Below are 20,080 nucleotides of genomic sequence, written 5' to 3'. Positions count from 1 at the left end.
TTCAATGTGATCATAGCCAAGGGGGGGGGGGGCAGGGATCATCATAGCTGTCAAGTTTTCCCTTTTCTAGCGAGAAAGCCTATTCAGAATAAGGGAATTTCCCTTTTAAAAAAGGGAGAACTTGACAGCTATGGCAGGGATGAGTGAGTCTGGTCACCTCCAAGATGCCCAAGGCCCCTTAACTAAATTTACAGAGGGTTTTGTTTTGTTTTTTGAAAATGTCACATTCCTACTCTTTCAACATACAGAGACAAAACAAAAAAACGTGCTAACAAGATTCCATCAGCTGCGCACTAAATCTGCCTACAGTGTTCTGGTCAACCACTGTAATCCAACACAGTTTTAGGAAATCTTAAACCCATTGAAATCAGGGGGTTTAACTCTGTGCTGGATTTTGTTCAGTCAGTTCAGACCCCAAAGGTAAGAAAAATGATTAACAGCTACCACTTATTTTATTAAGCACATTTAACAAATTACTTAACTGCAGACATAGTAAAGGGCTTAAATTTAGGCTTTTTTAATTTGTTGTTTTCTTAAACTAACCCACCTTGCATGTACCCGGTTGAAAGGCTCCATCAGCACAAAATTCCTGCAGCACCCAATCACTTCCCTTCTTCTACTGCACCCCAAATCCTCCTCCCTTCCATTTGAAGACAAAACAAAACTCTTTTAAATACATCTCTAGAAACTCCCCATACCTCACCATTCCATATATCTTCCCTCACACTTCTCACATCCAATCTTCATAAAGGCCAGTCAGTTTGAATATCCTGTCTTCTATTCCACACTATCTCCCCTTTCCAATGTTAGACTTGGGGCTGGATCGTGAGAAACATGAAGAAGGCGAGAGTACTTCTAAGTACAGTATGTGCAAAGTACCGTCCCCCTTCTTCTCTCCACGACCCCTCTGAATAACCACCACCAGCCAGGCTCATCTGTGCTTTTAAAGACGATGGCAGTGAATTCCAGACCGGCTCCGAGCCCCGGCTTGTCACCGACTGCTCTAATTTCTGTTTTACCTTTTTAGTCAAGTTGCTTTGAACAGCACTTCTGTCTCTTTAAACACAGCCTTCCGTACGCTGACCAATCAGAGACAGGATTCCCTTCGACGTCCGAGCCGAGACTCAGCTGCCCTCTTCCAATACTTCATCACCGCCCCCTCCCCTCATATTTTCATTTTTATTGCTTAAGGGGGCAGGACGCTATCGAAAGTGGGGTGGGGCTTGTTTCCAATTAGAACGTCCGGAGCTGCCAAAGTACGTCGTGGATTGGTTGGTCGAGCCGAGCCAATCGCAACGCGTCGCCGCAGGGATATATAAGACAGCTGCACACTTATAGGCATCCGCAGTGCTCGTGTTGCAGGCGCGGTTGGAAGGAGGGGACGGGTGGAAATAGGGACTTGGCAGTTGCACGCGGCGCGGTTACGCCTCCCTTTCCCCCGCCCCCTCCGGTCCCTTCAGATATAGACTTGCTTCTCTCAGTTCTGCAGTGTAGTAGTTGCTGCTGTTTTTCTGCCCTGCCTGGAATTATCTTTCGGCTTTTCTTTTTTTTAAAAAAAATTAAAAATTTAAAATCAACCCGGGTTGGTTTCCTCGACGAGTCCGGCCCGTTTTAATTTTCTCCTCCAGCCTCAGCGTTTCTTCTCCTCTTCTCACCATGCGCGCGGCGGGGTCGGCGGCTGCAGTGACGGGCGCCGGGCCCTCGGGCGTTGCTGCGAGCTCGGAGAAGCAGCCGCCCAGCAGCGGCAGGGACGGGCGCTTCAGCGTCCTCGGCTGGGAGCAGGTGAAGCGGTTGGACCACATCCTCGAGGAGGCCGTCCCCATCCACGGCCGCGGCAACTTCCCCACCTTATCGGTGCGGCCGCGCAGGATCGTGCAGGTGAGTGGCGGGACCGGGGTGGCCGTGTACTTAATCTCCCCCCCCCCAAAAAAGGCATTAAGAATCGGCACGTTTACACGGGAGTAATCCCCGTTGCCTTCAATGGACCTGCCTTCTATGGTTCTCACTCTTTCAGGAATGAAAACTCTGGGGATAGCCCTAAAGGCACATCTTTGGGCTCTTCTTATTTATTAAGCTATTTAACCTTGCCCCGTCTGCCGACAACAGCCATAAGTTCCTAACAGCAAAGAGAACGCACTGCAATTTAACAATAAAACGTGGCTTTTAAAAGAGCAGCGGTAAAGCATCGATTACTTTGCAGCAGCACATGCCCAAGATTGCACCCATTCGCCAGGCTGCTTCTTGCATGTGATAAAAGTCCACGGGTTTCCCTCCTGACAAAGAACTCAGACAAATCTTGTCACCTGCTCTTAGTCATGTTTACTTGAATATAAGCCTTATTGAGTTCAGCGGGTCATACTCCCAGGAAGTCTCCCTAGTGATGCAGCCTTAATAAGCAACATAGTTGTCAACTGTCATTAGGTCCGTGCAGCCTTCTCTAGCTATTTATACAGTGTTAACTTATTTGACTCATTCTGAACTAGAATATCTGGTATAAAGCCTGTATGTGAGAGGCTGCATACATACCATTTAAAGCACATTCTCTCCCCACCCCCCTGAATCCTGGGAACTGTGGTTTACCTCTAACAGAGCTACAATTCCAAGTACCCTTAACAAACTACAGTTCCTTGGATTCTTTGGGAGGCTGCTTAAAATGTACAGTGTGTACTCAGCCTGTCAATTAGGAGAGGGACTAGCAGAAGAGCCTATCTTGGGTGACATTATTGATATACTAAAAGGCTCTTCTATGTAGCCATTGTTCTTGATTGGAATGAATAGGTGTTTGTAAAGCATAAATTTGTAGCCAGTTTAGCTTTTGTGGCTCCTACTGGAAAAGCCAAGGCAGCAATATTGGCCATGAGTACTTAACCTTATACAGTATATTCTGAGAATGTAAAGCTTTTTGAGTACTGGTAATTGTGCTAATCCTTCTCATAACCCCTTGTTAAACTAAATGAGCATTAACTTCACAGTGGAGAGTAGGCCAGGCTTATACTGAAGCCAAAATTTGGGTGCCTTAATTGACAGCTCAGACCTTGGCTAGCTGTAGGTTTGACAAAAACTTATTTGGCAGAGAATAGTTCAGAGTATTGTACTGTATACATATGTGGAGTTAGTAATTGCAACAACTTTGATATTGATGCCCCCAATTACAGGTGGGAGGGAAGAATGGTAGATTGCTGCAATGTTGCACCAGACCTGTAGTTCCTTTAATGAAATACCATTTCTAAGTTCTTAACTGAGTTGAGACTAGTAGTCTAAGTGAAATCTTAGAAATGAGGAATGTTAGCTGTGATTGGTAGGATACTGAAAAGTGCTGTGATGTAGTGGGTGATGGTATTAAGAAATTTATACATTGCCCTCTGTCAAAACACCACAGGATTGTTTACTACATTAATGTAATACAAAGACAAGTGTAGGCAGTCTGTGTTTTAGGGTAGCTTTCCCTTTGATCCTGTGGATTAGGAAAAGGCTCTGTCCCTGGAGCAGAAGGGGATGGAAGACTCTCTATCTAAAACTCCGATAGGGGTAACCATATTAGTCTGTTGCAGCAAAAACAAGAGTGACATCCTAAGATTTGTTAGTCCACAGAAGTTTATAGAATATCAAAACTAGCTTTAATCCACAACATCTTTTGTCATAGTAATCCAAGTCTTTAGGGTGCCATCGCTGTGGAATAGGTGTTGCTGCCTGGGGAAGACATTTGAGTTATCAGCTGTGAGGCAACTCATTTTAACATAGGATTGTATGCTGACAACTGTTCGTTGGCCTGTACTAGAGAAGATGGGTTGGTGTGCAGGTGGGAATTCTTGGATCACAGTGGCAGTAGGGCTGCAGCCCGTTAACAAAAGTGGCTAGAGAGACAAGGAGGGCAAAGACGTCTTCTGGCTGTGAATTGGTTGTAAGGAGGGAAATAATGAACTGGGGGGGGGCTGCCTGAAATGAAGGGAGTTTCTATGCACAATTATGTTGAACTCTTTGTGGGACCTAGAGGAAGGGAGCTGGGGAGTGCCGCACAGTGCCACCCCCAGATCCTAATAGAAAGAAGTTGGCAATGTCCTTCCATATTGCAGCAGCTCTTGAGACGTTCCATAGTCTTGCTGTGGAAGACTATAGAAGTCTACTATGGAAGACTATACCTTCCATAGTAGAAACCCACTACAGTATTGTATACTAGGCTCAGGTGCCCTATTTTGAAGGCAACCCTGTCCCAAGAAGAGCAGTAATTAGGTTAAATAGGGTTGGGAGTATAGGAAGGTGGTGTCAGTCATGGGTGTGTGACTGCAGTGGGTTGTTGGAGAGGCAACCTCAGGCTGGTGAGCAAGAGAGTGGATAGGGTGAGCACAGAGAGCTGGGAGTTGGGCAGAAATAACCCCCTGCTCCTCATTTCCCAGTCCCTTCCCTAGTACCATATGGCAATGGTCGGTCCCTAGAGTTGATCGTCAGGGGTGAGGAAAACTTGCTCTAGCGAAGTACGCTTAAGTCTATCCAGATAATATTGCAGAAAAAGAAATGATTCCTTGAGCAGAGTTGGTTACAGCAAAATCCCATTCCATTAGAACATTCTGCTGTGGTCCAGGGCCACCTTCACACCACACATTTAAAGCACTGTGGTGCCGTTTTGAACAGTCATGGCTTCCTCTGAATAATTCTGGGAGCTGTAGTTAAGGGTGCTGAATTGTTAGGCAGCCTTTATTCCCCTCACAGAGCAGTTCTCAGAGTGGTTGAACAAACAATTCCCCTTCGCAGGGACCTCTGGGACCTATTCAAAGATCCTCTTAGATAAAGATGTGGAAGGAATGGACAGATTCCTATATAGGAAGCTGCCTTATACTGAATTAGGCCACTGGTCGAGCTGGCTCCATACTGTTTGCACTGACTGGCAGCAGCTCTCCAGGATTCCAGGCAGGGTTCTCTCCCAGCCCTACCTGAAGATGCCAGTGATCAAACCTGGAACCTTCTGTAGGTAAAGAAGGTGTTCTGTCACTCAGCTGTGGCCCTTCCCAAAGGGTCTGAGTTTGTTTTATTAAGGGAGTATTCTTTCTACTGGTAAATACTGCAAAAACTGAGGGTTAGTGAAAGAACAGTATATTTGTCTAGGAAAGGGGGGCTACTGCTTCGGAGCTGAAGTTGGTCTGTACAACGCCTGATCTTTCCAATATTTACAAATTGATGTCTACTGCTGTTGCCAACTGGCACTTGAAACAGAACTGGTGTGTCTGAGGTCGATTCTAAATTGTATTAAATTCGGTATTGTGTTAAACGGAGGTGTTGTATATGACTCTTCGGGGTTCCTTTGGGAGAAAGGGTGTTTTTGGAATCCTCGAAACAGCGTTGCCTTGACAGACTGTTTGGTAAGAATGCTTGGCAGAATGGGGTTAAAAAGCAGGCATCCATATACAAAGTGTAAAACCACAAGATTTATAAGGAAACAGAACCGAAAGGCCACAATTGGCTGAGAGGCCTCTTATGCCAAGCTGTGTTTGAACAGCTCTTACTCAATATCCTTTGGGGAGGGAAGAAACCAAGATGTAAAAGGCACTTAGTATCTGCCAAGGGTGGCTCCCTGTACTGGAGGAGGCTTTCGTTTAGCTTTCTCATAAAGCACGGGAGGCTTATAGAAGCAATAGGAATTGTTGCCCCTGTGTCTGGTTTGCTTCTGTAGCGTGGCATCAGCCTTTTTCAAAGGTGAGTGGCTGCCTTCCTCAGTGAAACGAGGGCCCCTTTCACACTAGGTCTTTAGCACACCTGATGCATTGCTTCCTCACAATTGGCTGGAAATGAGTCTTCCAATGTGGTTCCATGTGGCATTGAATGGTGTGCTAGATTCCCCATTAAAATTATCCAGTGTTCCTCCCCACCATAGCAAAAGCACACAGTGCATTGTTGGAACGTAGCCTGAGAGCGGCTAAGAAATAGAATAAATAAAATTGCTGTGCAAGTCTGCTTATATTTTAGCGTATTAGTGCAGAAATGGAGGTAAGTGCCATCTTTTGAAGCTAATGGAGAATCGACTTGTACTCCTGCTATGATGAGTACAAGCAGCCAATGCAGGTTGAAATCCTACCAAGCAGCTGCTTCCCAGCAAAGAGACTTGTAACATCTTTGAAAACAGACTCACGGGAGCACAGTGGGGAAAGCCAAGCCATGTAGGAAGGTGGGTCTTCCCCAGAGAGTCCTCCTCCACGCCAGGTGACTCAGTAGTACTTTGCAAGTCCACATGTGTTGACTGGTGCTGCAGTTGTGGTGCAAATCAGAAATCTCCACAAGCCCTGTATAAGACAGGAGAAGAGGAAAAACATTAGAATGTGACAGTTTGGCAGAGTGATTATCTGGATTCCTTAGGAAACAAGAGTACATGTCATTTTATCAGAACAGTTGGTGTGTGTAAGCAAGCAAGCAATCGCCCAAGGTCACTCAGCATTAGATGCCACCATTGACTAGTCTGACTAAAGCAGTTCATGTCAAATGTTTGGACCCTGCTCTGATGAGCTTGCATGCTGGCTGGCCCTTCATTTGGCACTCCTCTGTCAGCTTATATGGAGCTTGGAATCTGCTAGCAGAAAATAAATCTGCTGAGGTAGTGATATCTGGTCTCTTGGGCTTGGCTCTGTGCCATCAGGGCTTGGGAGTCTCTAGCTGTAGCAGGAATGGAAAAATCTGTGCAGGTTTCCTAGTCCCTATGGTTGGGAGATGTGGTGGGGCATCTGATTGCAGGAGTTGGGGCCGTTAAAATATTTCGAACTTCTTCCAAGGGGTGTGAATAACATTTTACTTTTGATGGTAAATACTGTGAGATAGACTGAGATGAGATAATGCTGACTTGCCCAGTGCCACTTTGCTGAGCACCATGGGTTCAGATCTCTATTTGTTCATATCTGTTTCTACCTGACCAGGTTAACTGAGAATTGCTGTAAAACTGACCTACAAGACAAAAACCTGATGATAGGCTATCACATATGGGGAAGGTAGTAATGACGACAATGCTCGTGCCAAATGGACAGATTTTTTTCTTTTTCTTTTGCTATTTTATTGACAATAGATGGTTATTAATGGCCTTTATTCTTGGATATTATCTTGATGGCAAAGGTTTAATAATATGGTAGACCAACATGTTCTAGATTCATAGATACAAACCTGACTTATACATACCTGCCAAGTTGCTGTCAGAGAAATAAGGGACCGGGCCGGAAATAGCAGACCGGAAGTAGCGCTGCCGCCATTTTGGAACTGGGCGGAGCATGCTCAGAAGTGACTTTTGATGCTGCTTTGCCCAGTTCCAAAATGGCCGCCATGCCAGAAGTCGCACTGCAGCCATTTTGGAACTGGGCAGAGCAGCATCAAAAGTCGCTTCTGAGCATGCTCCGCCCAGTTCCAAAATGGCCGCCGCACCAGAATAAACCGGGGGAAAACAAAAAAATTCATTTTTTCAGCTAGGAACAGCTGGGAAAATGGGGATTTCCCAGGGAAAACGGGAGACTTGGCAGCTATGCTTATAGCAGTTTAGCATCAGCTGATATTGCTGGTTTGTTTTTTTATCTCCAGCACACTTTGACTTGCTTTTGTGCCTTCTGGGTTAATGACAGATTAACCCTACAGGTTTAACAGGCACAAAGGAACTTGTTGTGCCCAGCTTTACCTACTAGCTTGGACTTCCTGGAAAGGTAAAACTGTACAACTCTATGTCTAAATATCAAGGTGGATTTTTAACATTCTAACTGGAACACAGTGCCCTTAAAGTAGACATCTAAGCACAACACAGTAGACTGACCTGTAGCTGAAATGGGGACAACCTTAGACAGGTCACCATATGCAGTCACCGTTTAGCTGAACCTTACACTCCCAAAGCATAACTGTTTACAATCTTGGCACTTGGCTGCCAACCACTTCCAATCTACAGATAGTGAATCTTAGCACATTGTAACACTTCTGAGTGGAAATTGGACTTCGTTTTTACTTGGCCTCTAAATATATATGCAGTAAGACAGGCAGGTCTGATATGGAAGTGCATTTCCTTTCTCTCCAGGGCAGTTTCTGCATGTCAAAGCAAAAGTCAGTTGCATGCACAGGGCTGGAGCTGCCACAGAACTCGGCGCCCCTGGTTTGTATGTACCGAAAGTGAATGAAACTGATATGTGTAATTTAACTACAGGCGGCTGTAGTTTGCTTTGATATTTTATAAATTATTATCCTCTTTATCCCAAGTAGTCAAAGGTTTCCCCTCCACCCTAATTTCATCCGAACTGTTTTGTGATGTAAGTTAGGCTGAGAGAAATTGACCAGCCCAAAGTCACACCGCAAACAATTGCCTAAGTCGGGCTTTGAACCTGGATCTCCCTGAACCACACTGGCCGTAACACATTATATTTCTTTACATAGTGATTATATTCATTTGGCGGGGAGGGGCATGTGTTGGTGCTAACATGTACATGAGAGCAAGATCTTCTTGGTATACTTGGTAAGTGAACATCTGTGTAGAACTAAAATCTCCAACAGCCACAAAGCTGTCCGATGCTTGACTCTCCCAATGAAGCTAGGTAGCATTGAAGGTTGTTTCCAGTACAGTCCATTTGCCCTGAAATGGCCTGCTCTGCTGTGTGCCATAATTGCCACAAATTACTAGGGATTTGTTTGTCAGTGAAGTAGCAACAGTGTGCTTAGTAGGCATTAACATTGCACCAATAAGCTGCTGCATATTCATTTTGTATGGGAGGTGGCTTCATTCCTCTGCAATGACTCACTAATGTAAAATAAGGCACATTGGTTTCTGGTTTTTTTTTTAAGCATTGTTATAAAGCTGGCTGTCTTTTACAACATCAGTTATCAGGAGTTAAAGGTCTTCATGAGGTGCATGCATGCACTCATTAAATGAATTATGTGCAAGTTCAAAATGCTGTTAAATTTTGTCAGCAGTGTCAAGAATTTCCTTAAAAATAGCTCAGAAATGTCTTTTCTTTTTCTAAAAAAAGCTAAACAACTTTTCTGTCTGGATTTTAACTGTTTGAAATAAATAGTAACTCCTAAGCAGAATACTGCATTTCATTCTGAGCTTTTGAATTGTGTACTTCTCGTACCCCCAAACTATAAAACTTAAGGTAGAACTGCACTTGCCTAGGTGGACAATAAAGTGTATACGCAGGAAGAGAACATATTGTGAATAGCTTTTATATGGACTAGGCGTGTGTTCCCAGGGTGTGGTGCCCATGTACATGTCCCATGGATGATTGGTCTGTGCTGTTTCTAAGTTAGCAACGCCAGTTGTCAAGGACAACAAGGAATGGTTGCACAGAGGCAAAGCAGCTGCAGTGTGGCGCCTGCAAAGTTTTTCTTTGCGGGACGGCACAAATGATGTGGCAGCTAGTGGAGAAGATTCTGCTGGCACGGGATAAAGAAGTGCTAATCCAGCATGCTAAAGATTTGGAAGGCAAGCGCTGGCATGTAGAAATGGGCTTGCTTGATGAGTCCAAATTTATTGGCTTAGGGATAGCAGTTGGGAGATAGCAGTAATGCTGATGATGGGATTTTAGCAGACTAGATGTAGAAGGCTGGCATGCTAGAACTGGATGGAGACACCTGGGTTTAGATCAGTAGTACTAACTGGCCCCACTCCCTCACTGAAAACGAAAACAGCTTTTTTTGAATAAACGGATGGTATGGCCTCTGGGTAGGCAGATTGCCTTTATAATCCATTTTGGGTTTGATGCCTTGAGGGAGCATAATGATTGGTATGTGAAATTGTAGCACAGGCAGTAAATGGTCCTGGCAGCAACTACCCATGCCCTGTATCTGACTGGTTTCCTTATACAAGCACAGGAAGCAAGAACACAGCACACACTCTCCAGTTCTGTGGAATGATGAAACATACAAGCAAATCCACTTTCTTTGCAGAATTCCAAGATGATACAGAGTAATAGAGATTTGCCTCCTCAAAGTAACTTCCTCCTTTGTAGTAGTAACTTCCTAAACTTACTACTACTTTGTAGTAGTCAAAAGGGAGCCATTTGCCTTGGCTATGAAATGCTCAGAAATCTTGGGGCACAGAACTGGTTGCAATTGGATGACATGCTAAACACACCATGTAACTGGTGGACACATACCTATGAAATCTAAATATAATGCTTGTTAGCAGAAATATGCCAGGCTGCAGTGTGATTCAAAGTAGCTATCATTTGAGAGTGGGGAGGAACACAAGTAGAAATAGAGCGCTGAACCAAATGCAACAGTGCAGTTTCTATTGAATACAAATAGAGGCTGCTGGTGGTGGTATCTGATTGTGTATAATGTGCTGCAGTTTAAGTTAATCTATTGATTGGCTAGAAAGAAACTGCAAGCCTGAGTTGTTCAAGCTCTTATTTAGGCAGATGGGTCGGGGCAAAGCACCCTGTTTTAGGCAGGTCAGAGCCAATTTTGTAAAAGCTTTTGCACACGCTTCCAATAAGTATATAACCTACTTAACCACTCCATAGAATTTGCATGGCATTTACGTATTTTACAAAAGATGTTGCCAAGGTCATTTGGAAGACATGTCACTAAACAACTGCATCTGTCCCAGCACTTCCATCTAGCAGAAAGGGCAGCATAGCACTTTTCTGTGGCTGAACTTGCACACTGTGCTAAACCATTGGTCTACTCTGAATGTGCAGGTGGTTCTTGCTCCGCTCCTTGAAAAGGCAACAAACCACAGTTCTGGCATCCAACAGAAAAGTGTTGTTTTGCTCTAAAGAAGCCACATTCTGAAACCAAAGTTTGTTGGCTTTGTCAATCATGGATGGCCTCAGCAACGCAAGAATCTTAACCCCAGGACCTTGGTTTGATGCTCAGGTTAAGGGAAGACTGAAGCTAGAGACGTCTTTATGGTTTACTACAATGTGCAAACAGGGCCAATTTGATCCAATCAGTTTCATTTAACTCTAGAAAGTGAACTCGTCAAAATTGGCAGCACTGGGGTACTCTTCGGAGTAGACATACCTCTGTTTGGCTTCATCCCTTGTTAGATGTTAATTATAGCCTGCATTGCAGTGTGACAAATAGATCCAGAGGAGCCTACATGCCTCATAGATTTGACTGTGCCAAAGCACAGGTTTTAATAAGGGCCTTTTGTTGCCCATCCACAAACAACCAGAGTGGTTGGGGCAACTCAGTCAGATGGGTGGGGTATAAGCAATAAATTATTTGTTGTTTAGTTGTGTCTGACTCTTTGTGACCTCATGGACCAGAGCACGCCAGGCACTCCTGTCTTCCACTGCCTCCTGCAGTTTGGTCAGACTCATGTTCGTAGCTTCGAGAACACTGTCCAACCATCTCATCCTCTGCCGTCCCCTTCTCCTTGTGCCCTCAATCTTTCCCAACATCAGGGTCTTTTCCAGGGAATCTTCTCTTCTCATGAGGTGGCCAAAGTATTGGAGCCTCAGCTCCAGGATCTGTCCTTCCAGTGAGCACTCAGGGCTGATTTCCTTCAGAATGGATAGGTTTGATCTTCTTGCAGTCCATGGGACTCTCCAGCACCATATTATTATTATTATTATTATTATTATTATTATTTTATTTTATTTTATTTTATTTTATTATTACTAAATAAATTATTACTGTATTATTATTATTATTATTATAGATGGCATGTGTCTGCCCACACATCTTTTTCTGTTTTAAGAAACATCACACCCATGTAGCTTTCAGCAATGCTACTTTAGCATTAAAGGGATGATGTTTTTAAAGGCAAGCCAGTGCTTTTAAAAAACAAAACAAAACAAAACCCTAGCAGCACACTCAAGCAGCTCCTGGCAGTTTTCTGTAAACAGAAAGGCGAATGACTCTGACCAGATAAACATTAGTCAGTCCCAAATGCAGAGCTTGCCAGTCTTGAGCAAGTAACCTAAAAAGGCAGGCAGTCTTGTAAATGCTTGATGTGTGTTGCCTCTAAACCAAAAGAGGTAAGGAACACTGGATGAAAAGGCAGCTGAATAAGCTGCTGTGTCTGGCCTACCAAGTGGGTAGGTGGCAACACAGAAGCTCTATATACGGACCCATGTTCCCAAAAAGAAGGCAAGCAGCCCTCTTCTGTTAGTTTCTGCCAACAAGCGGCCCAAATTGTTGCTAGATAAATGAGAGTTTGCCTACCACACAGCTTGCTTCTTTTCATCATCCAAACTGAAGTGTGCCTGTTCATCCCCCCCCCTTTTTTTCCTTTTTCCTATTTTACAACCACTGGGGGCACATCTGTCAGGAATAAAAGTACATAAAGTTAAAATAAAATAAAAGTACATATCTGTTAAAAGAAAAAACAGGAGATTATAATACCTTCTCCGATCACATTTTCAAAAAATCTTTGTATAATACATGGAATGAATATAAGGAATTATTAGAACCAAAAGTCCCGTGGTGGGCCTCACCTTTGGAGATGTCTTCAATGAGCAAGGAACCTAAAGGTGGGAGGTGGGTAACATATAAAGAATTGGTAGACAAAGTGAATGACCAGTACGTATTAAAACCATATCACCAAATAGAGCAATTTTGTTTGAGCTGGTTTCATTATTGTCAGGTTCAAAGTATTTTTAGTAAACATAAAGCGGTTGGCTTCGTAGAAAATAGATCAAAATTACAAGAATTATTATTAGACAATCCCAGGAAATCTTTGGCCAAAATCTATAAATTCTTACTCGAATGGGATATGAAAGACGAGGTGGTTAAGCACGTCATGATCAGATGGGCACAAGATGTTGGAAGAACGATCTATAGCATTCAGTGGGACAAATTGTGGGGGGAGGACCTAAATTTTACAGCCTGCATGGGCATAAGAGAAAACATGTGGAAAATGGTATTCAGGTGGCACTTAACACCGGCCAAATTAGCTAAAATATATAAAAAGGAGGCGGATACATGCTTGGAAGTGCAATGTAAGAACAGGAGATTATTTCCACTGCTGGTGGAGTTGTAATAAAGTGAGCATATTTTGGAATGAGGTATATGAGAAAATGAAAAGAATGTTAAAGTGGACATTTGAAAACAAACCGGAGATCTTCCTTCTAAGTTTAATACCGGAGAACACCCCTAAGGATAGGAGAAACATCCTCCTGTACGCATGTGCAGCGGCCAGAATGGTGCTAGCAAAAAACTGGAAAGGAGACAAAGTTCCATCAGTCCAAGATTGGCACCTAAAATTGGTAGAGTATATGAATTTAGCTAGAATAACAGCAATAATTAGGAAAACACCCAAACAGAAAGTAAAAACGGAATGGAATTATGTGCTAGATTATTTTCATAAAGGAGTGAGTTCAAGATGGGTGATTTGTCTAGATTAGCACCAACAAGTTATTAGACAGATAATTAAAATCAAGGAAGATAGATGCTAATACATATATATATTAACATATCCGAGGAATATCTAAAAATAGTGAAGGAATATAATAAGGAAGTGATAGGGAACCGATTTCATTTTCTGGAAGTTCTTTTTATTTTATTGTACTGTCTTTTTACTGTAACACTTTTTTGTAGTTTGTGTGTTTTGTATTTTACGTTCAGTTTTTGTTTTTGTTATCTTATGTACGGTACTGTTTCTGTTATTTTTTGTATTTATATGGATTTTCTTTTTTAAAAGAAGAAATAAAGATGTTTTTAAAATTTAAAAAGTACATAAAGTTACTGACTTCCTTAATATTAAAATTCACTAAATTCCTTAATATTAAAGCTCCCCTTCTTATACACAATTAAGATAGTTTCTTTCCTAATATACCTGAAAGCAAAGTCCTCTCTTTCCTGCTGCATTTTTGAAGGTTTGACTAAGCTGTACTCATAGGCTAAATTCTGCTGCTAGGTTTATGAATCCTGTGTTATTATTCTAGCTGGGTTTAAAAATAAAAATGCATCTTTTCAACATATAAATGCCTCCAAGACGAATTATATTTGCCTTTGGCCTTTGTCCAGATGTTGAAGGGTACACTTTGTATGGTTCAGCTACCTTTTTAATACTTGCAAATACCTGGTCGTACTTGGTTTACATGTTTGGTGCAGGTATATTGAAGTTACGGTGACTTACTCTGGAAGATCCACTAACAGACCGGGGGTGTGGTTTCTTTCCCCTTTGGTATATTTTAACCTACCGTGATTCTTACAATTAGCTTTTAAAATTTGGGTTCACCCTTGCAGCTGCCCCTTGGATTGGCTTCATGTTCGCAAGTTAAATCTTTAAAATAGGAGTGGGGAACCTTTGGCTCTCCAGATGTTGAACTACAACTCTCATCATCCCCGGCCACTCTTGCTGGCGCTGATGGGAGTTGTAGTTCAGCAGCATCTGGAGAGGCCAAAGGTTCCCCACAGGTGCTCAGAAATTACACAGCCTGGAAACCCAAGACTCTGGTTAGGTTCATATGGTGGTTCTTTTGCTATAGAGCCCGGGTAAGAGCAGCTCCAGAAATGGACAAAAGCACCACCAATGTTTTCAGGCACCTTGTGCCAGTTGGACGTGTTTGGTGCTGTAGGCTCCTCCCTTGGCTCTTAATCTTGCCATTTTGCACGCCAGATGAAAGTTCTAGGATACTCTTGGCTTACGAATAAAGGCTGTAGGAGGAGGCATGGTTTCCTGCATTGAACTTGTCCAGGCAGCTGCTGCTTTAGGGTGGGGATCAGCAACAGATCTCCAGCTCCCAACACGGAATGCCTGAACAGCAGTGCTCATGTAAGCCCATTTGTGCTCCGAAGCCTATTTGAGGTCAAACGAGATGCGATGTCAGCAGATAGGTGATCTTCTAGTTTTTTTTGTTCAATGGAATAGTCACTTGGGTAGGTGTAAACCCTTCCCATGTCACTCCCCAGTTTGAAATTGCTCTGCCAAAGCAACTCGCCCCTGGAAACATACAGGTACCTATGGTTCCCCTCTGAGCATAGCTGCCAAGTTATCCCCTTTTTAAAGGGAAATTCCCTTATGCTGAATAGGCTTCCTCGCGAGAAAAGGGAAAACTTGGCAGCTATGCCTCTGAGTCACATAGCAGTTTTGTGGAGGTGCTGGCACATTAGAAAAGGCCGAATGGCTAGTAGAAGCAGCATGGTTACCATCAGACCTGTGGCCCCTGCTGTTGCTGGTGGACTACTTTTAAAACCAAAAGATCTGATCGCTGATCTCCTGATCTAGTTGCATCCATGGAAACTAAAGGTTGTATCCTAAGTAGCATTAAGCAACTCATTTAATCAGTACATGGATTTCTCCTTGCACGATGGATGCCTTCCCCCCCCCCCCAGTGCCCCTTGAATGTGTTTTAGGAGTTCCCCACCACGGCCACCCTTTGGGAAGATTTGGGGAGTATGTTGGTCCATGTGCAGAGGGCTGAGAGGAAGGAACTTGCATTGCATGAGCAGAAATTCTTGTACTGATGGGATGTGTTGGATATGCCCCAAGTCTTGCATTTAGCCCTTATGAGTGTGTTAAGATACTCACACAGGTCACCTATTTAAACACACCAGCTGATGTTTGCTTAGGCCATTTAAAGTTTCCTCCCTTACTTACAGCAATGTGCTTTCCCCCCGTGTTGTAGGTGGTCCGTAGCCGTCTGGAGAAGCAAGGAATTGCGGTCCACAACGTGAGGTTGAATGGCTCGGCCGCAAGCCACGTGCTCCATCAGGACAGCGGTCTGGGATATAAAGATCTGGACCTCATTTTTGGTGTAGACTTGAAGAGTGAGGACGTCTTCCAGCTAGTGAAAGATGTAGTGATGGACTGTCTGTTGGACTTCCTCCCGGAAGGGGTAAACAAAGATAAGATCACTCCCATGACGCTAAAGGAGGCCTATGTGCAGAAGCTAGTGAAAGTGTGCAATGAAACAGACCGCTGGAGCCTTATTTCACTTTCAAACAACAGTGGGAAGAATGTGGAGCTCAAATTTGTAGACACTCTCCGGCGGCAGTTTGAGTTCAGTGTAGATTCTTTCCAGATAATATTGGACTCACTGTTGCTTTTTGGAGAGTGCTCAGAGAACCCGATGTCTGCAAACTTCCACCCTACAGTCACCGGGGAGAGCATGTACGGGGACTTTGAGGAGGCACTGGACCACCTGAGGAACCGGATCATTGCCACCAGGAATCCGGAGGAGATCAGAGGTGGTGGGCTTCTGAAGTACTGCAACCTCCTGGTGAGGGGATTTAAGCCCAGATCGGAAGTAGACATGAAGGCGCTACAGAGATACATGTGCTCCAGGTTTTTTATAGACTTTCCTGACATTGGGGAGCAGCAGCGGAAGCTGGAGTCTTACCTTCAGAGCCACTTTGTTGGGATGGAGAGCAAGCGGTACGATTGCCTGATGACCCTTCACAGGGTGGTGAATGAGAGTACGGTGTGCCTGATGGGACACGAGAGGAGGCAGACCCTGAACCTCATTGCCATGTTGGCTGTGAGGGTCCTGGCTGAGCAGAACATAATTCCGACTGTCACGAACGTGACCTGCTATTATCAGCCAGCCCCTTACGCCAGCGAAGTAAACGTAAACTACTATGTAACCCACATGCAGCCTCTGCTGCCTTGCAGTCACTCCTATCCAACTTGGCTTCCCTGCAACTAACCACTGACACCGCTCCAGTCCTTGTTCTCTGGGAAGCAGAGGCTGTACAATTCAGAAGAAAAATGGGTCTCTTGCTCAAAAGTGTCTTCCTCCTACATAGGAACAAAAGTCTGCTGTATATTGTGGGCAATTGTGCAGTGTTATGAGTAGTTACCAGAAATGTTTACAGTAAGAAAATGATTGAGTTTATGTATGAGGTGGATGGATAGGATTAGGTTAAGAAGCAGAGCTGCACTACCTGAGATGCAAGCTGATTTTCTTTCTTTCTTTAGTACACGAAGCATTAAGGGCTGTGCAGACTCTGTTTTTGAAGATATGCCAGAGTGGCCAATTCCTTTTAGGGGACCAAAGAAATCCTATTCAAGTGCCTGCAACCAAAAAAAGAAAAAAGAAAAAAGCCAAAAAAAAAGAGCACTGTACCTTATTTTATTTTTTTTGTAGGGGGTAGAACTCCCTGTTGGTAGTTCAGTTTGGGATGTGTGTCTGCGATGAATTTTGGGGGAGTTTGGAGTCGCTTGATCATTTCTGTTGAGGGAACCGAAGTGGGCCGGGGGCTTGTAGAAGGAGCCAGTGTACCATGGCTTGCTGCCCCGATGGACCAGCTGTATTTATTCTCAGAGGAGAGTTGTGGGGTGGGGTGGGGGGTGGGGCAAGAGAATGGGGTTGGATTCACAGCAGCAGATGTTTTGACAGATGATCATGAACACTAAAAGAATGAGAACCTGCCCCCTGAGTATTACTCTTACTAAATGTGCCGTGCCAAAAAAACCCTAAGATGTGACTTCCTGAAGGAAAGGATCTAGATTAGTGTTTGCTGTATCAGTAACATCAGGGGAATGAGCAGGTGTGGGAGTTCAGTGTGATATTAAAATGGCTGGCTAACTTTTATTAGGAGTTTAAATGAGCTGCACACAGTGCGCCGACATGGGCAGAGAAGTCTGTTCATTTTAGTAGTTGCAGAGCTAAGGTTCAGTCTTGATCCAGATGCCCTGGTCCTCTTAATGAAGGACAGCAGCTGCCAACATCATCCATAGGCTCTGAAAGCTGCTCTTCTGGAGGCCATGTGGAAAAGATTCCCAAGTTCTGGTACTTTGGTGTTAACAGTGGAAAGGAGGTGGGAGAGAGCTGTTGGTAGCCAAATTTCTGAACCCAAGAGGCTCTTGGTGTCTTGTTCAAATGCAATAGGAAGAGTTGATACGGAGGCCCCCAGATGTTGGACCACAACTCCCATTAGCTCCAGCTAGCATGGCTTATCGACAGAGTAATGATGGGAGTTGGTCCAGCAACATCTAGAAAGCACCGTGTTGCCTACACCTGAAATACACAAGCTTTTGAAGTAGTTACTTGCACAGCACAATAGTTCTTTTTACTGACTTTTTTGGCTTGCCTGCCAGTTCCTTGTGCAATGTGTCAGTTCAGGTTGGTTTTCTTTTATGCTTTTTTAGGAAGCTGAGGCAAAGAATGCTAGCTTTTTGGGTAGACCTGTTTTGTTTTGTTTTAAAGGGCTACAAGAAGATGCTTCATGGTGTATCCTTGAAGGTCGACTGGCTTACTAATCTGTTTCTTTGCAGTAAAGCTGTACCACATTTGGGCAGGCTGGAAAAAATTGAAATAAAATAACATACTTGGATTGTGTCTAGGTAAAATTCTGCCTCTTCCTGGGAAACATGAGCTAGTCTGGCAAGACCAAGCTGGGCTGTTTGTTTTAAAGGTCTGCTGCCATGTTGTTTGCTTCTGTCTTGTCACAGCTCTTACTGACTGAGAAGGCACAATTGCTCATCTTTTAAGAGGTCCAATACTATGTAAGTGAAGAGTTCCCATGAAAAATAAACGGCTCTCAAAGACATTTCCTTTATGTACAGTAAATCCTTCCATGCTCCAAGATGTGTGTGGCTGCAGTGTCTAATGAAACCGGCTTAGCCAGGTTATTCCTCTTTCACTTGAGGAAAAGGCTTCTTCTTGATTATCTCCTTTTTGACAGCTTTCAGTACTTCACATTTAAAAGGGGAGAAGTGGTTTCGCACTAAAGGAGCACAGCTGACTAGCAGCACTTTGTGGCAGAATTGTGAATGAGAAGCCTAAGTGATAGACCTGCCTCGTTTCAGCAAACGAACTTTCCCCTCCAATCCAAGGGCTTGCTGGAGAAATTTAAAGAAAATTGCACTTATTGTGGCGTGCGGGTGGATGCGTGGTGAAATTCTCACAAATGGCTGCATCAGACAAATGCTGTGATCCTGCTGTTTCTTTGTATGCATGGGGGTATCTGAAAGATTCGAAGAGTGTAACACTTTGGCACTTCCAGTCTTGCGTTTGAATGTGTTCTGCAGCTACCAAACCTGTCATGCAGTAGGCCTGACGTAACTTGCTAGATTCTTTAGAATCTGTCACCATAAATAAATACAATGTATTGAACTCTTTTGGGTTATTCTTCTTACTTGATTGCACAATGGTGCCATGACTACTTGCCACCCTTCTGCCCTTTGAGATGACTCATCTGAAACAAGGCGGAATTGGGGGAAAAGAGGTTGTGAGCAGTCCTGTCCCCTGAGCTTTCAAATTGCTACCCCCTCTCCTTCCAAATATCTTCCCAGCCACCTTAACGAAGAAGGCAGAGAGTAATTACAAGCACTCAGTGCACATATAGCCCCCCGCCTTTTAACTAAAGTTGGAATGAATGCTTCTACCTATGCTCTGTTAACTGCCAGGCATACTGCTTGTAATGAAGGCTTTTTAAAGTCTGTTCCTGGAGAGAGTGATTGGTCAGGGTGGAAGCAGAGTTTAAAGGAGCTTTTCCCCCAGCCTGGGTCCCTCTGAAGGCTGTCAGGCTCCAACTCCCATCAGCCTCTGAGGATAGATGTTCTGCATCATCTGGAGGGCAACAAGCTGGAGAAAGCGGACTTAATTGTGGCAGGAGCAATTCATTGAGAAACCTTGATCCACGAGATGAAGGCCAAATTAGCTTGAGGCTAAGCGTTGCATAAGCAAGCCATTAAACTCAGCTGGATTTAGGAACCGTTGTCCCACCTAGTGGTGTTGAACTACAGCTCCCATCAGCCCCAGCAACCATAGCTGATTGCTGGGATCATGAGAGTTGTAGCTGAGCAATATATGGTCAGGAGTATATGAGCATTGTCAAATACTGTAAGGAACCAGGTTAATGAAAACAGCTGGATTATAAGGAAAAAAATGTTTCTTTGGCTGGAAATTGCAGTCTAATCCCAGAATTAGAGGGGGGTGGATACATGGGCGCAGGCAACGTCAAATTAAGCAACCTTCATGTACTGCCCTAGTTCTCTGTCAGCAATCAATGTGCATCTCACTGGGAGAATTCAAGGCAGAACTAAGACTTCCTTGTGTTAGGACACATTACCCTTATGCATAGTGTGCCTTCGGTTTCTCCCTACCAAGTTTTTCTCTTTTGCTATTCCAGTTGCATGATCTTTCCTGTCCATTATTTTCTGCAGTTGGCAGTTGTCTCTTTCAATCTGACTAGAGCAGCACAAAACACCTGACCTGGTTGGCTTTTTCCATTGTTT

The 20,080-nt window shown here is 43.9% G+C and overlaps 1 protein-coding gene across 1 annotated transcript; it reads left to right on the top strand.

Annotated features, from left to right (window-relative positions):
* Nucleotides 1-1,340: 1,340 nt before the first annotated feature.
* On the top strand, nucleotides 1,341-18,956 carry TENT5B (terminal nucleotidyltransferase 5B). The gene is made up of 2 exons (XM_035118434.3): nucleotides 1,341-1,878; nucleotides 15,525-18,956. Exons 1-2 carry the CDS (start codon nucleotides 1,657-1,659, stop codon nucleotides 16,542-16,544), a joined length of 1,242 nt encoding a protein of 413 aa, XP_034974325.1. The 5' UTR covers nucleotides 1,341-1,656; the 3' UTR covers nucleotides 16,545-18,956.
* The last annotated feature ends 1,124 nt before the right edge of the window (nucleotides 18,957-20,080 follow it).

This window comes from Zootoca vivipara, chromosome 6 (assembly GCF_965207765.1).
Source record: "Zootoca vivipara chromosome 6, rZooViv2.hap1.1, whole genome shotgun sequence".
Lineage (NCBI taxonomy): Eukaryota > Metazoa > Chordata > Lepidosauria > Squamata > Lacertidae > Zootoca > Zootoca vivipara.
The sequence above is the reverse complement of the archived record's forward strand: the minus strand, read 5'-3'. Positions and strand labels throughout refer to the sequence as shown.